Source organism: Heloderma suspectum, chromosome 5 (assembly GCF_057233095.1).
Source record: "Heloderma suspectum isolate Gila_16-S chromosome 5, 16-S_ref, whole genome shotgun sequence".
Lineage (NCBI taxonomy): Eukaryota > Metazoa > Chordata > Lepidosauria > Squamata > Helodermatidae > Heloderma > Heloderma suspectum.
The window spans coordinates 128,750,617-128,767,965 of NC_139462.1; the positions used below are offsets into that span (position 1 = coordinate 128,750,617).

Here is a 17,349-nt window from a genome sequence, read left to right on the forward strand (position 1 = left end):
GGCTGAATGAGGAGGGACACAGATTCCATGTTGAAGGCTAGGATCTGGAAAAGTTGAAGGCCCTGCTCTACCTCATCCTGAAAACTTTTTTGCAGTGAAGCTTGGCACAAGACTCTAGTCTTGTATAGATAATAAATATTTGGCTTACTAAGATAAGATAAACATTTCAGCAATAATGAGGAAGATCAAGAATGAGGACCCAAGTTGACAGGTTTGGCAGGGGTGGGGGATGTTGTCAACCTATGTCAGGTTCATAATTGGGCTTAGGAAAGTGAAGTATTTCCCTGAAGACTCAGATAATTAGTTGCTTTATTCCTGGCCCAATTACAAGCTAAATTGGACCATATTATGCCTGCCTAATGTCATTCAGAGCATGGTGGGATCCAAGCCCACCTCCAAGCCCCTACTCTTCCATCACATCCACAGTCTTACTCCCACATGCCTCCAAACTCTGTCCCACCTGCATGTCTTCACCGACTTACCTGGCTGCTGACTCCAGCAGCAGTGGCAGCAGTGGGAGGTCTTTTCCTCCCCACCAACTGCTCTGCTCCTAGGTTCACTGCTATGCAATGTTCTAGACATAAGTACAGATGAAAGTATGAGAGGCCTGAGGAAACAGGTTAAAGAGATATCACCTTCCCTTCTTTTCTACCTCCTACTTTCAGGAGTTCTATAGATCTGGGTTCATTAGGGTTGCCAGGTTTTAACTTGGGGTTAGTACCTATAACTTGTAGCTGAATGTTCACGGGCATCAAGAGAGGATACAACCATTGCACCTCCTGCCCTGCTCCTCTGTTGGTTGCTTCACTCACTGGAGATCTAGGTTTGCTTCACAGCAGGCAGAAGAAGAAAGTGGGAAAGGCACAGCAAAGTAGTGTAGCAGCCATATCGGGGATCAGACTAAGTAGCCTCATGCAGTCTCATGCTTCATGTTCTTGCTGAGCTCTTTCTCCCTTGAATATATTGTTGTAAGCTGACGAGACACAGGAATTCCTTATCTTGTCAAAGGTCATACAATTGTATATCTTGTTCTCTGCTGTTCTCTTCTGTTCTCTCCTTATCATGGCTACCCTATAACCCAGTTCTTGTATTATAAACAATAGTGCTAAGAGAAGAAATGTTGAGGATTGCAACCCCATGCGGGAGGGGGAGGAGGAGCCGTTTCATATGTGTCACAATGTCTATAAAACCAATGTGCTAATGTAAATCGGGGCTTCTGGCTCTTTGGAAACGATTCCAGCCTTAAGCCCGCGCGTTAAATAAAGAATCTCTTTTTCCTTCACTCCGTGGTCTCTCTGACTCTGGGTTCTGCAACAGTAGCAGGCAAGGAGGTGCAGTGGCTGCATTCAGACTAAAGGAAAGTCACATTGTTGAACTTTGGAAACTGTCATCTTCATCTATGAAGTGACATATGAATTAATTGCTTCCTTTTGTATTATTAATATTTTATAGAACTCAAATTAATTGCTTCCTTTGTCATTCATGTTTTTCTTTGTTGTCTGTTACAGCAACACTGACGAGCTATTCTGAAAATATGGATCGTGCTAAGTATGGAGGGGAAAGCAGTAAAGAATTAGGATCTGGAGGAAACCTGAAACCTTGGCAGTCTCAAAAATCTAGCATAGACTCTTGTTTATATCGAGTAGATGAAAACATGACAGCCTCTACATACAGTTTAAATAAGATCCCTGAAAGGAACCTAGAGACGGTTTTATCCCAATCAGTACAATCCATTCCACTCTACCTTATGCCACGGCCAAACTCTGTAGCAGGTAAGAAATTCTCATTCTTCGTTATGATGAATTATAATAAATGATAAGCTCACAATATTGTCATTTTACATTTAGAACACCCTGTTTTTGAAATTGTACAAATGCTTCAGGTGTTGAAAACAGCATTTCTAGAATAACAACTCATACTGATTACTAACTATGTTCTAGATTTCTAGCTTCTGGTTTTATGGTCCATGAATCCCTTCTCTCTGAACCTCGATTTTGGATTAACCTTGTTATGTGAAACATAACATTATTCAGAGCAAAAGCTCAGTTGTTGATAGTGTCAGGACTATCAGGACTTAAGTGGCACAATGTCCTGATAGTGTCAGGACTTAAGTGGCACAATGCCACTTAAGCATTATTCAATTTAACTCTCATATTTTAAATTAAATCATACAAACTCCACATATGCTAAAGCTAAAGAGTGATATGAGCAGAGTAGTGAAGTTAGGAACTGCGGAGCCAAAATAAGATTTCACAAGAGACTACTTGCAGTATTACAAATCCTAATTTACTGACACTACCCCTGCTCCAGGGAACAAATTTGATCTGACTTGGTTATGCCTCACTTCCAATTTCCACTAAGTAGAAATTTGCATTGAATATTCAACAGTCCTAAACTGATGAGCCACTCCATGGAAGAATCCCTTGTAGTAACAGACCTCAGGTAGCACCTGTACAATCCTAAAAAGTTTATGTTAGTGACATTGCAGAAACTTATAATTACCTGGTTTGCTGAGCTTATGAAGTAATATAGACCAAGCATCATTTCCCTCATAGTGCTTCTGCAACTTGGAATGCAAAATAAGATTCTGCACACAGGGCGCGCAAGAGACAAAAAGATTTCATAGAATCATAGAATAGTAGGATTGGAAGGATTGGAATAGTAGGATTGGAATCTGGGGTTGGACTTGATAAGACCATCAAGTCCAACCCCAGATTTCTTCCCAGATGCCTCATATTAAATGCAAATTACAATATTTGTAGTAGTGAACACAGGGGCTTTGAAGAAAAGTCTCTTTCATTTTAAGCTAAAGTTAGCATCTTACCTCAGACTGAGCAAAAATTTATTTGTAATAGATTGGATGCTCTGAGGGATACATTAATTAATCAGAGCAGGGTATCTTCATAGCCAGCTCTTAACAGTTCCATCACTTACTGCGATAATACAATAACTGTAGAACAGATCAAGCTGATTTAATTTCTTTTGAGAATTCCAACTATTAAAAACAAAAACAAGGCTTGTGTTATCTCTGAGCAAGCACAACAGACCTTTGCTAATTGGCTATAAAGGAGAAAATTAGAACCTTATGAACTAGATGACAGTGGAGGTAAAAGGGATGGCATTACTGTTACTGCTGAAATCCACCAATAGAAACCTAACTACCAATTGCTTAAAATGGAGCTGTGTTAGGGCATGAAAAGGGGGTACTAGTTGAACGACATTTGAAGGCCCAGGTGAAGGATAAACTTCATTGTCTATCTTGGAATTTGGCTGACAGGAGAAATAGATTAGAGGATAATGAATTCCTTTGTTAGATAACTAAATTTCATGTTTTCCTATTCCAAGGAACTTGGCTATGTTATGATACCAAAAAGGTGGTAGGCCAAGTGGTGGGGTTGGCAATATTAGTCTCTACCTCGCTTCATGCTTCAGTTCTTTCACTTAAAAAGTTGGTTCCTTGGGCTTTGACAGTTAGTGTTAAAAGTAATATGAATTCCTACATATTTGTTAACATCTATGTGCCTCCTCAGTCCTCACCATATTACCACATCAGTTGTTGGTATAAACTGGAAAACTTGTTATCTGACCTTGAGAACCAGTTCCCCACCATATTCCTTGTGGTTGGTTACTAGTGACTTCACTGCACATATAGGATCTAATAATGAGACCATGGCTGAGGCTTTAGGGAATTTATAAGGATCTATGGGGAAATGTGAGAAGTCAAAGATCCAAGAGTAATAGCTCTGGCCTTGCTTTTATTGCCATGGCAATTAAACCTAATCTCTTAATTATTAATGGTTCTGAACTGGAGAATTTACTTACATAAATTGTTTTGGGGCAAGTATTGTGAATTATGTTTATGATGTCTTATTTTCCCTATATGACAATACTATCTTTCACAGTGGATTCATGCCAGAAAGTGACCATCAACCACTTAGATTTTCACGTCACTGGATTAATCCTGTCACTACTAATTCATGTTTACAACTAGATCCTGAACAAGGGTTACTGACTATGGATTACATTGGTGAGAAAGTTTGTGAACCCTTTAGGATTGTCACATATTTCCAACCTAAAATGTTACTAGATCTTAATCTAACCCCATAATCCTAGATAAAGAACAATAGATAACCTGATTAAACAAATGACACACAGACATGATGGTTTTTAAACATTTATGTATCCACGAATGATTCAACATTCAATATCTATGCGTGAAACTTAGATTCAGTACCTGGTGGCCCCCCTTGAGCAGCAATGACTTCAGATATGCATTTCCTGTAACTGTTGGTCCATCTCTCTTATCGCTTTTGAGGAATTTTGTCCCATTCCTCTTTACAGAACTGCTTGAGCTCCATGACATTGAGGGCTTCCTTGCATGAACAGCTTGCTTCAGGTCCTAAAACACGGAATTTCTTCTTTTACAGCCATTCTTGTGTAGATCTGCTTGTACGTTTAACAGCATACTTGTTGCATGACCGACTTTCGATTCACCTTCAGCTCATGAACAGATGACCTGATATTCTCCTCTAGAATTTTCTGATACACTGCAGAATTCATGGTTGTGTCAATGATGGCAAGCCGTTCAGGTCCTGAAGCTGCAAAGCAGACCCAAACTATCAAGTTCCCACCACTATGCTTGACGGTTGGGATGAGGTTCATAGAATCATAGAATAGTAGGGTTGGAAGGGGCCTACAAGACCATCAAGTCCAAGTAAAAGCATCCCTGACAGATGGCTGTCCAGTTTCATCTTGAATGCTTCCAGTATGGGAGAGCCCACTACCTCCCCAAGTAATTGGTTCCATTGTCATACTGCTCTAAAAGTCAGGAAGTTTTTCCGATGTTCAGCCAGAATCTGGCTTCCTGTCACTTGAGCCCATTCTTCTGTGTCCTTCATTCTGGGATAATCAAGAAGAGATTCTGGCCTTCCTGTCTGTGACAACCTTTCAAGTACTTGAAGAGCACTATCCTATCTCCCCTCAGTCTTCTCTTCTCAAGGCTAAACATGCCCAGTTCTTTCAGTCTCTCCTCATAGGGATTGGTTTCCAGTCCCCTGATCATCTTTGTCGCCCTCCTCTGAACCCTCTCCAGTTTGTCTACATCGTTCTTCAGGTGTGGTGCCCAGAACTGGACATCAGTACTCCAGATGAGGCCCAACCAGTGCTGAGTAGAGGGGAATACTTCACGGGATTTGGAAGCTATGCTTCTATTAATGCAGCCACATCATGTTATTGGCTCATATTCGGCTTGTGATCTACAACAATTCCAAGACCCTTCTCGCTTGTAGTATTGTTGAGCCAAGTATCGTCCATCTTGTAATGGTGCATTTGGTTTCTTTTTCCTAGGTGCAGAACTTGGCCTTTATCCCTATTAAATGTCATTCTGTTGTTTTCTGCCCAGTGCTCCAGCCTATCAGGATCACTTTAAATTTTGTTTCTGTCTTCGAGGGTATTAGCTATCCCACCCAATTTTGTTTCATCTGCAGATTTGATCAGCATACCCTGCACCTCCTCCTCCAAGTAATTAATAAAAATGTTGAAGAGCACTGGGCCCAGGACTGAGCCCAGCGGTACCCCGCTCTTTACCTCTCCCCAGTTTGAGAAGATCCCACTGATAAGCGCTCTTTGAGTCTGATTCTGTAGCCAACCGTGGATCCACCTGATCATTGTTTCATCTAGCCCACTTTGAGCTAGTTTGTTCATCAGGATATCATGGGGCACTTTGTCGAAAGCTTTGCTGAAGTCGAGGTATATTATGTCCACAACTTTCCTGCAGTCCACAAGGGAGGTTACCTGATCAAAAAATGAGATCAGATTCGTCTGGCAGGATTTGTTCTTGCCAAATCCATGTTGGCTTCAAGTAATCCCTGCATTGTTTTCAAGGTGCTTACATATGGATCGCTTTATAATCTGCTCCAGAATGTTCCCGGGGATTGATGTCAGACTGACTGGTCTGTAGTTCTCAGGTTCCTCCTTTTTGAAGACAGGGACAACATTAGCCCTCCTCCAGTCCTCTGGCACTTCACCTGTCCTCCATAATTTCTCAAAGAGAATAGACAGTGGTTCTGAGAGTTCATCTGCCAGTTCCTTTATTACTCTAGGATGCAGTTCATCTGGCCCTGGAGATTTGAACTCATTAAAATTAATTAGGTGTTCCTTGACCACATGCCTATCGATCCAAAGCTGCAGACCTGCCCCTTCAGCCTGTACTTCGCCTTTGCCAGAGGGCTCATAGACCCTCTTTTGGGAGAAGACTGAGCCAAAGTAGGAATTGAGCACCTCTGCCTTTTCTTTGTCATTTGTTATCATTTTACCATCTTTATTTAACAGTTAAATTAAATTTAACATTTCTTTCCTCTGTCTTTTATTATGCACATATCTGAAGAAAGCCTTTTTGTTGTTTTTAGCCTTCCTCGCTAACCTCAGCTCATTCTCAGCTTTAGCTTTCCTGACACCATCCCTGCAATTCTGTGCTACCTGCCTGTACTCTTCCTTTGTAGCTTGACCTTCCACTTCCTATATGTGTCCTTTGTAGCTTGACCTTCCACTTCCTATATGTGTCCTTTGTTGTTTTCAGGTCATCTCTAAGCTTTTTGTAAAGCCACATTGGCTTATTCTGTTGTCTTCTGCGTTTTTTTTTGTGCCTTAAGAATTTCCTTTCTCGTTAGAGTCGATTGCCATGGGACCTTACTTATTGTTGTTCTGAGTTTATTAAAATCAGCTTTCCTAAAATCCAGGGTACGGGTTTGGTTACACTCGGCTTTTGCTTCCTTTAGAACCATGAACTCAAGTATAACATAGTCGCTTTTCCCCAGAGTTCCTGTAACTGCTACTTTACCCACTAAGTCATCCCTGTTGGTTAGGATCAAGTCAAGGATAGCCGATCCTCTAGTTCCTTCCTGTACTTTCTGTAGGATTAAGTTATGTGCCACACAAGTGAGGAATTTCCGGGGGGGGGGGGGCATGTTTTGCAGAATTTGTCTCCCAACAGATATCAGGGAAATTGGAATCCCCCATTACTACTCCGTCATGCTTCCTTGAAACCTCGGCAGTTTGCTTTTCAAAAGTTTCATCCTCGTCTTTTCCTTGAGTGGGTGGCCAGTAGTAGTCTCCGACCACCATGTTCCTTTTATTCTTTGCTCCATTTATTTTCACCCAAATGCTCTCGATGGGGTTACCAAGCCCAGACTCCTGTATTTCTGTGCAGAGATATGTATTTTTAACATATAGTGTGACTCTACCTCCCTTTCTGTCCCTCCTGTTCTTTTTGAACAAGTTATATCCTTCAGTTGTTGTATTCCAGTCACGGGAGTCATCCCATGTGACTCCCATGTGATGTAAGTCTCAGTTACACCTATCAAGTCATAATTTCCCTCCTGTATTAAGAGTTCAAGTTCATTCTGTTTGTTTCCCATACCCTGGGCATTAGTGTATAGACATCAAAGACCATGTGCTTTGCAGTCTGGCTTTCTTCCTACATGTTTCTGAAGACTGTTATTGGGCACTATTCGAGTTGCAGTGCATGAGCCTTCATCCATTATTACCCCCAACTTTACGTCTCCCTTCCCCATAAGATTCAGTTTAAAACCCTCCTGATGAAGTTCTTCATGCTGTGGCCAAACACATTCTTCCCAGCCTTTGTGAGGTGCAACCCATCCCTTGCCAACAGTCCATCTTCCAGGAAGTATAGCCCGTGGTCCCAGAATCCAAATCTCTCGTGTTGTCACCACCTTCATAGCCAGTCATTCACCCGGAGTATTTTTCTTTCCCTTTCTATCCCTCTTCTAACTACTGGAGGAATGGATGAGAAAACTAACTGGTCCCCAAAATTCTTGAGTTTCTTTCCCAAAGCTTCAAAGTCTGACGTTATTTCTTCGTAGCTCTGCTTGGCAGTATCATTTGTTCCCACAGGGATGAGAAGAAAGGGAAACCTGTCAGTGGGCTTTATGAGTGCAGGTAACCCTTCAGTCACGTCTCTAATCCGTCCTTCCGGGAGACAGCATACCTGACGAGTCCATGGGTCTTCGTGACACACTTGGGTTTCAATCCCACGCAGCAAGGAGTCTCCCACAACTACTACTCTTCTCTTCTTGTTGTTGTAGGCCTGGGTTTCATCGCCTCTGCTTGACTGACCTTCAGCCTCTTGCTCACTCTTATGCAGGTTCCCCTGTGGTTCTTCCTCTGCAGGCTGTCGTCCAGTCTCATCCTCAAGTTCCATAGCTCCACTGCTTCCACTAGTGCAGAGTGGCTTCTAGTTCTTCTGCTCCTAACTGTCACCCTTTACCAAGGAGTTTCCTCTACTTCATTTTTCCTCACCTCAGCATTTTCCTCTTTGGCCTCAGCTTTCTGTTGCTCTTCCAGCTTCTATTCTTCAGTTTGCTGTTGTAGTTCCACCATTCTGTCCAAGAACTCTTCGTATTCTCTTATTCCCTGGAGGGTCGACACTCACCGCTCTTACTTTTTCTTCCAACAGCTTGATCAGCTTGCACTTGTTGCACGTGTAGGCCATGTTGATCTCAGGCAGGAAAACAAACATTGCACAGACCTTGCAGGTCACCACAACTGGAGAGTCTTTTCCTTCCATAGTCTCTATTCCCTTTTTGTTTCTAGCTTTCTGATTGTACTGGAATAGCCTGTGCTTTGTCCTCTATTTGCTGGGAGTCCCACTGGTATGGAAGAGTGTGTTAGAAGAAAAAGAAGTTTAAAAAATATATTTTTATTTTTTTTTAAGTTAGGGGCCTCCCCCTTGACCTCCCCTGCTGAACTCCCCTGACCAACTCCTGTTTGCTCTCCCTGTTCAAACAGGTTCTTTAAACAGAAGAATACAGGTTCTTCTGTTTGAACTCAGTGTTCATTTTTTGCCAAGCATAACATTTCACATTGAGGACCAAAAGTTCTACCTTTGGCTTGTCTGTCCAGAGAACATTGTTCCAGAAGTCCTGCATCGAGCAGCGGGTTGGACTCAATGGTCTTATAGGCCCCTTCCAACCCCACTATTCTATGATTCCATAAATCTTGTGGATCATCTACCTGATCTTCAACAAGCTTCAAGCAGGCAGCAGTTTTCTTTTTAGGGAGCGGTGGTTTCCTCCTGGCTATCCCCCATGAACACCATTCTTGTTCAGTCTTTTTCTGATCATTGAATCATAAACACTCACATTAGCCAAGGTGAGAGTGGCCTGCAAATCCTTGGATGTTACTCTGGGGTTCTTTTTTACTTCCTGGATGATGTGCCTGTTTGTTCTTGGAGAGATTTTAGTAGGACGACCACTCCTTCAACCTTCTCCTTCTGTAGTCTGTTTTTCTGACAGTAGATTGGTAGACCCTAAAATCCTTAGAAATGGTTTTGTATCCCTTTCTAGACTGGTGAGCAGCAATAACTGCTTTTCTGAAGTCCTCAGATATGCCTTTTGATCCTGGCATGACATGCTTCCACACAACGGCATGGTGAAGACCAAACTCCCAAAGCTCCTGATCCTTTAATAGGGTGGGACCTCCCAAACTCACCCCTGAAGATCTACCTAATTACTTAAACACCTGATTCTAATTATTCCCTTTAATTTAGCTGATGCAACCCAGGGGTTCACTTACTTTTGCGCACATACCCTGACTCTTAAGTGCTAATTGTTTGCCTAATTTATACATCATTTTATTTCACAAGATATGGAATTGGTTAATATAAACCTTATTGGTTATTTAGAAAATGACTGGTTTTGATTCACGAAGGCTATCATGGTAAAACCATGGAATTTCTGTAATTATCATTAGGGTTCACAAACTTTTTCTCACCACTGTAAATGGAACTCCTTACTACAATTTGGAATATAAACTATACTCAGAGGAGCCGTTGAAATTAAGGAATGAGGTAGTGCAGGCTGCTGATATCAGTTTGGCCATTCAACTATATATGCAGTTGATAGATCTTTTTTAAACCCCTTGAAAAATGTATCTGTTTCAAAGAACCATCAAAATAAATGGGGAAATGCATGGTTTGATGAGGAGTAAGAAGCTGAAAAGTCAGATGAGGAAAATGCTTAGATCTTATCGAAACAGTGTGTCAGGAGCGCCCTAGCTGCCTCTTGCAGTCCCCACCAATAGCCAACTCAGGACACAGACGACAAAGAATTCTTTCTGAGACTTTATTCCTTTATTACTTTATGACTCTTTCAGATACTAATCACTAGCAACAAAGCAAGGAACAGCACTGGGGAAAGATAGCAGAGTAGCCTAAGCTCCAGGTAAGGCAGTTGGTCCCCGTTTGAAGGGGAACCACGGGAAGACCCTGAACTTATGGGCTAGGGAGAGATCCTCCCTCTTTCCCTTGGGTCTTCAGGACGCAACCATTGTTTGAGCGCCAAGTGAGCGCTACGCCTCCTTTCTGCGCCCTCCATCTGCCGTCGCTCCCTGCGTCTGCGCCGAGCGTCCAGCAAGCCCCCCTCCAGTGCTCTCTCACTGCCAGGGTCACTATCTATCCCAGGAATGCTGGCAGGAGGAATCTCTGCCAGCTGCTGTGCTTGTGAGAGATGAGCGAGCTCCTCTCCCACGGATTGCTGTTCTTCTTTAGAATCAGAACTGCTCTGGGGCTCTATTGGCTCAGTTACCACCCTGACACAGTGGTTGTTCTTCAGTTCCCCCTTCATTCTATGAGATGCGTAGATCTTATAAAATATTAGTTAGAGATTAAAAAGGGAATACTATAAAGATCAATGGAAGAAGGTTGGTCTGGTTCTCTCACAAAAAAAAATTCCAAGAAGGTTCTGGGATATAGTCTCTAAGATAGAGAGGAGAACTGCTCCTGTTCTTGATGGACATGTTGTTACAACTAAATGGGAAAGTCATTTTAAGGAAGTATTTAATGATCCAGGTAATCAAGGATTCAGCTCCAATGCTATTTCTAAATATAAATGGGATCCCCAGTGGGAACTTGTCACAGTGGAAAGGGCCGAAGTATTGATTTCCAGCCTGTGTAATGGAAATGGGAAGGGAAAATGGAAGGGAAGGGAAAATGGCCTTCCCCTTGACCTATTCACTACCTTTCCAGAGTGGTGGGCAGCTATATTTGCATCTCTATTTTCCCTTATTGACAGGTTCAGGTATTCTCCACTCCAGCTGGTCTTCAGCTGTTGTGATCTCTCTTTACAAAAAAGGCCTTAAGGATGATCTGGCAGACTACAAACCTGTCAGTCTGTTAGATATTGTGGGGAAAATCTGTGCCAGGCATCTCCTGGAGAAATTAGAGGAAAGGGTTGAAGAGAAGGCCTTCCTTGCTCCAGAATGGAGTGGGTTCCATGAAGGACAGTGAATCCTTGACCACTATTGCCTCCTGAAGCATATTATAGATAAATATTTGGCTGGATTTACCAAACAGATCTTTGTGGCGTTTGTTGATTTAAAAGCCACTTTTGAGTCTATTCTCTGACATTGTTTGTGGAACAAATTACAATCCTTGAGTGTTGATCCACACCTATTACACCGTATCATGAGTGTGTACTCTTAGACATCTGTAAGCATTAGAGTAGGCCATGAAGGACAATTATCTAACACTGTGCCAGTTACAAAATGTGTAAGACAAGGATGTTCTTTTCAATTTATTTTTTAATGATGTAGTGGAATTCTTAAAAGGTGATAGCTATTTCACCATTAAGGTAGGGATTAATAAGATTTAAATCCTCTTTATGTGGATGATGCTATTCTCATTTCGTATGCTCAGATAGGAATACATAGAGTATTGAGGCAATTTAGTCAATACTGTTAACAGCTTTCTGTTAATTATGATAACTAAAATCTCTTAAATTAGCCTTGCTTTTTTGGTTGAAGATTATATTTAAACATGCACCTGAATTTACGCTAGCAGCAGTTGAGGAGATGGGCCCAATTTCTTGGAGGCAAAAATCCTTTTGATTATTCTGAACATGGGGTTCTCTACATCCTTTCTACTATCCCTAGGTGTTGATAGAACAAAGTGTATTGTTACAATGGCTCAGGGATATTGAGATGAAGTCTCAAATGGCTGAATCTGCATGTTGTGCTTCTAATAAGTTGTATGCTTATGTAACTTCCTCTTTACTAATACTTCCAAAGTACTTGCTTGATTTATCTAATACTAAGAATTATAATAGCTTTTTCTTGGATATGGATGAATGTCCTTCCCTTGGCTAACTGGGAAGGGTGTCTTAAGGACATCCCTAAGGAAAGTAGAGGATTTTTTTTTGTAATCCTCCAACTATTGAAGACATTATTAATTTTATTCTTGAATGTATCACCTATTGTGATATTAGAAATAAGTGTTTCCTCCTCTTGCTGGACTTGTGAAGGGAAAGCCTTCCCCTATAAAATTGTGCTTTTTACTAAGTGATCTAAATAAATACGTAACATGTAGAACTGCCAAATTCCTTGTGCTCGCCCTGCAGTTGCATGCAAGGACCAATGGGACAAATGCGAAACAATGTTAGGTTATTTTTCCATTCTGGAGTGCCACTGTTTATGTATGTTCGCTTAGAGTTGACCTCTGATGTATAATGGCTGACTGCTATATTACAATAAAGTCGACTTGACTTTTGTCTCATTACAAGCTAAAAGGGTCATGAAAACATGGGCTAGGGGAAGTTAGTAAACCTGTAATAAAAGCATTTTCATATGCTATTAGCAGCATGGGTTAGGAAGTTTCCCAGGGCATGGATAAGCTATAGACTGCACAGCTTATTTCCCCCCATATACAATCATAGAATCATAGAATAGTAGGGTTGTAAGGGGCCTACAAGGCCATCGAGTCCAACCCCCTGCTCAATGCAGGAATCCAAGTCAGAGCATCCCTGACAGATGGCTGTCCAGCCTCCTCTTGAATGCCTCCAGTGTGGGAGAGCCCACCACCTCCCTAGGTCATTGGTTCCATTGTCGTATTGCTCTAACAGTCAGGAAGTTTTTCCTGATGTTCAGCCAGAATCTGGCTTCCTGTCACTTGAGCCCATTATTCCGTGTCCTGCACTCTGGGATGATGGAGAAGAGATCCTGGCCTTCTTCTCTGTGACAACCTTTCAAGTACTTCAAGAGTGCTATCATATCTCCCCTCAGTCTTCTCTTCTCAAGGCTAAACATGCCCAGTTCTTTCAGTCTCTCCTCACAGGGCGTTGTTTCCAGTCCCCTGATCATCGTTGTTGCCCTCCTCTGAACGCTCTCCAGTTTGTCTGCCTCCTTCTTAAAGTGTGGTGCCCAGAACTGGGCACAGTACTCCAGATGAGGCCTAACCAGTGCTGAGTAGAGGGGAACTAGTACTTCCTGGGATTTGGAAGCTATGCTTCTATTAATGCAGCCCAAAATAGCATTTGCCTTTTTTGCAGCCACATCACATTGTTGGCTCATCTTCAGCTTGTGATCGACAACAATTCCAAGATCCTTCTCGCTTGTAGTATTGTTGAGCCACATATCCCCCATCTTGTAACTGTGCCTTTGGTTTCTTTTTCCTAGGTGCAGAACTTGGCATTGATCCCTATTAAATGTCATTCTGTTGTTTTCTGCCCAGCGCTCCAGTCTATCCAGATCACTTTGAATTTTGTTTCTGTCTTCCAGCGTATTAGCTATCCCGCCCAATTTTGTGTCATCTGCAAATTTGATCAGCATTCCCTGCACTACCTCCTCCAAGTCATTCATAAAAATGTTGCAGAGCACTGGGCCCAGGACTGAACCCTGCGGTACCCCACTCGTTACCTCTCCCCAGTTTGAGAAGGTCCCATTGATAAGCACTCTTTGAGTCCGATTCTGTAGCCAACTGTGGATCCACCGGATTGTTGATTCATCTAGCCAACTTTGAGCTAGTTTGCTCATCAGGAGATCATGGGGCACTTTGTCAAAAGCTTTGCTGAAGTCGAGGTATATGATGTCCACAGCATTCCCACAGTGTACAAGGGAGGTTACTTGATCAAAAAATGAGATCAGATTTGTCTGGCAGGACTTGTTTTTGACAAATCCATGTTGGCTTGGAGTAATCACGGCATTGTTTTCGAGGTGCTTCCAGATGGATTGCTTTATCATCTGCTCCAGAATTTTCCCAGGGATTGATGTCAGACTGACTGGTCTGTAGTTCCCAGGTTCCTCCTTTTTACCCTTATTGAAGATAGGGACCACATTAGCCCTCCTCCAGTCATCTGGCACTTTCCCCGTCCTCCATGATTTCTCAAAGAGAATAGACAGCAGTTCTGAGAGTTCTTCTGCCAGTTCCTTTATTACTCTAGGGTGCAGCTCATCTGGCCCTGGAGATTTGAACTCATTCAAAGTAATGAGGTGTTCCTTGACCATATGCCTATCGATCTCAATAGTTCTCATAGTTCAGGATCCCATAGTCCAATAGATCTCATAGTTCAGGAGCATCACTGGGCTTGTTTGCCTTGACCCCTAGAGCCTTAAAAATCCCCTTTTGCAGGTAGTTGTGTAGTTCTCTCTGAGCTGAGGTTATTGTCCAGGATTTGGACCAGAAATAGACGTAATTTTAAAGCAATGAAATAAAATACATTAAAATTAATTTAAAATAATCAGTAAAAATATTTTAATCAATAAAAATACTCACAATTGGTGACCCATTTCCAAGTTGAGCTGAGATAAGTTTGCACATCACTAGTTTATATCACAAGGGCTTTATGGAGTTATGAATTGCTTGAAATCCAAGTTGAAATGCATTTCCTTCTCTCTGGAAAAGTTTTATCACAACTTCTGATAGGTTTTTGTTGTTGTTATTGCTTTACACTAATGTCTGATTAAGTGTTACTTGAGAATGAAATTCCAGGGTATGGTCTGAAAGTTCATGATGCAGAAACATTGCTGAACAGGCCTGAATATGGTCTGCCTGAATAGGTTACGATCTGGAAGCCCCACATACACTGCATTGAGATGCATGGAAGAAAGTAAGGATATCAGTGAAATAAAGTGTTAATCCCAGCAAGCCCTCATCTAACTCCATGTGGGAGCCTAGACTACCAGGCATTACCTTGTCTGTAACTTTGTTTCACACCTTTGTCCTCATTTTCTTCCTGCTTATTTTTAGTAACCCTTCCATGAGTTTCCTCTGTTAAGAAGCAGAGAAACATAGCTCTTTTGTGACTTCTGTGGAACAAAAGGCATTAGTTCCTTTTGCATGCCTACATAATGTTTTAATTTAACTGAGCAGTAAGAGTCTTATTGCTACAAAGAAATTTGACTGCAGCTCAAAGACAAAATGCAGAGCTCAAAAAATAATTTTCTTAGAGTCAGACTGTCCTGATTACCAGCAGTCCAACAGGGTGCACGCAGGTGGATAAAATTCAAGGACAGGAAGCCTGGATCAGCAGGAGTGTACTGACGTAACATGAACGAGAGGCCTCAGATTAGCAGGAGCTGGCCGGCAGAGCTATCTTTAGAGCACGATGCACAACCTTCTTGGCTCCAAGGGTCACAGCTGCAGCCCAGGGGTTGCATCTGCACATACACACATGTATGCAAATGTAGTTCTTAACAATTTGGACATTTTCCCACCAGGTATGCAAAGTACAGCTCAATTTCATGAATGTCCACTCAGAAGTAAGCCCCAGTGCAAAAGGTTTTAGATCCTTTCTACATGAGGCATTTATTGTGCACACATGACTGGCCATTCACGGAAGGTTGTGAGTCCAGTACCATTGACACATGATTTATAATAATTCTCTCTTGTATTGATGCAAGGTGATGAAGCAACACCCTGAGTCTTTTTTCACACTTGGATTCGAAACCATTCCCTCTCTGTTTATCTAAAGACAGCAGTAATAGATATAACTTAGAAAGCAATTCTGTGGCTCCCAGATGGCATTTGCAGAGCCATAGGATATGGTGGATTCTTCCCCCAGCCTGTAGACAGAGCTACAACCTCTGAAGGAATCCCCACTCTGATCCTCCCTGCCCCAGCCACCATGGAAACCTCTTCCAAGGTGGCTCTTGTGACCTCGGAGAAGGACAAGGAAAGGGGGCATGCCAGCGGATGGAGAGGGTTGGGGAGAGGAGAGGATGTGAATCCACTGGATCCAGAAGACTCACCATTTGCATCCCTGCCCCCAGGAAAGTAGGAGAGCTCTGAGCCTGTCTAGATAAAAATCCATTTGAGGAACAGGAGGCTAAAAAGCCTTTGTTGATCATCCTGCCCTTCCATGCAGGCCTTAGACAGATGCTCTGGCATCAGAGCCCTCCATCTATTTATTGTCAATCCTGTTGGATTTCTCCCTTAGGTAATATTCTTTTTAAATACTTTTTTTGAGTATAACAAATTCTCAAAAGGAGTTAAAGTTGAGAGCCAGTGCAGTGGTTAGAGGGTTCGACTGGGACTAGGGAGACCTGGGCTCTCGTTTCACTTGGCCATGAAGCTCACTGGGCCAGTCACTGACTCTCAGTCTGATCTTCCTCAGAGGGTTGTTGTGAGGATAAAATGGAGAGGATCATGTACACTGCCTTGGGTTCCTTGGATGAAAGGCAGGATAGAAAAGTAACAAATAATAAATGAAGTATGCAATATTTTACATAATTATCCATTGTGGTCACTGTAACTTGTGATTACAGTGAACTAAAATGGAGTAGATCCATCTTAAAAAAATCTCTTCACTTGGTTTACTCTTCCTGTTACTAATTACATCTAAAAACCTCTCCGCTTTTATTGATGAGTATTTGAACATTATTATATTTTTGTACATTCGTTTTATATTATGACTTTTTAGAGTTTTAATCTTTGCAAACTGTCCAGATAGTTTTGACTATTGGGTGGTATAGAAATGTAATAAATAAAATGAACGAGTTCTTTACTTCTCCACATTGCTGTTTCTTCCCCAGTTATAAAACTTTCATTAAAAACAAAATATGACAAAAGGAATGTATTGGATACTAAAATATTTGTGAGATTATCCCAAATTGCCACTACAGCCTCAATTCAACAATTTGGATGGAATAAAACACCTGTATCAGTTAACGTTCTCCTTCTATAGGGGAATATTGATAACAGAATTTTACTGCAATACTGTTCTATAATAAACCAAGGCATTTACATTTGTACCTTGATCCATTGAGCAATTGATTTAAGATTCATAACATTATAGCTATTACATTAGGCATTTTAAAATCCCTTCTTTATCGGGTTTTTCAAAGATACTGCAGCTACTCTTGGCTTTTTAGTTTTCCAGATAAAATCTATTAACATATGTTGCCAATTTTGTAGAATTGATTTAGGAATGTTAATTCGCAAAAATAAACAAGATTATGGAAATAATATTTTAAGGGCGCAATCCTATGGCTGCTAGACAGCGGCTAGATGGCCATAGGATGGGGCGGTTTCCCAGAGAACTGCCTCCCCACCCCCGCCACCTC

General features: G+C 41.8%; 1 protein-coding gene across 1 annotated transcript in view; it reads left to right on the top strand.

Annotated features, from left to right (window-relative positions):
- TANC2 (tetratricopeptide repeat, ankyrin repeat and coiled-coil containing 2) overlaps positions 1-17,349 on the top strand; it is a 529,014-nt gene that overhangs the window by 398,238 nt on the left and 113,427 nt on the right. Inside the window, exon 9 of the mRNA XM_084857421.1 lies at positions 1,509-1,772. Coding sequence (XP_084713547.1) covers positions 1,509-1,772 — 264 coding nt within the window. The remainder of the gene's footprint in view (positions 1-1,508; positions 1,773-17,349) is intronic.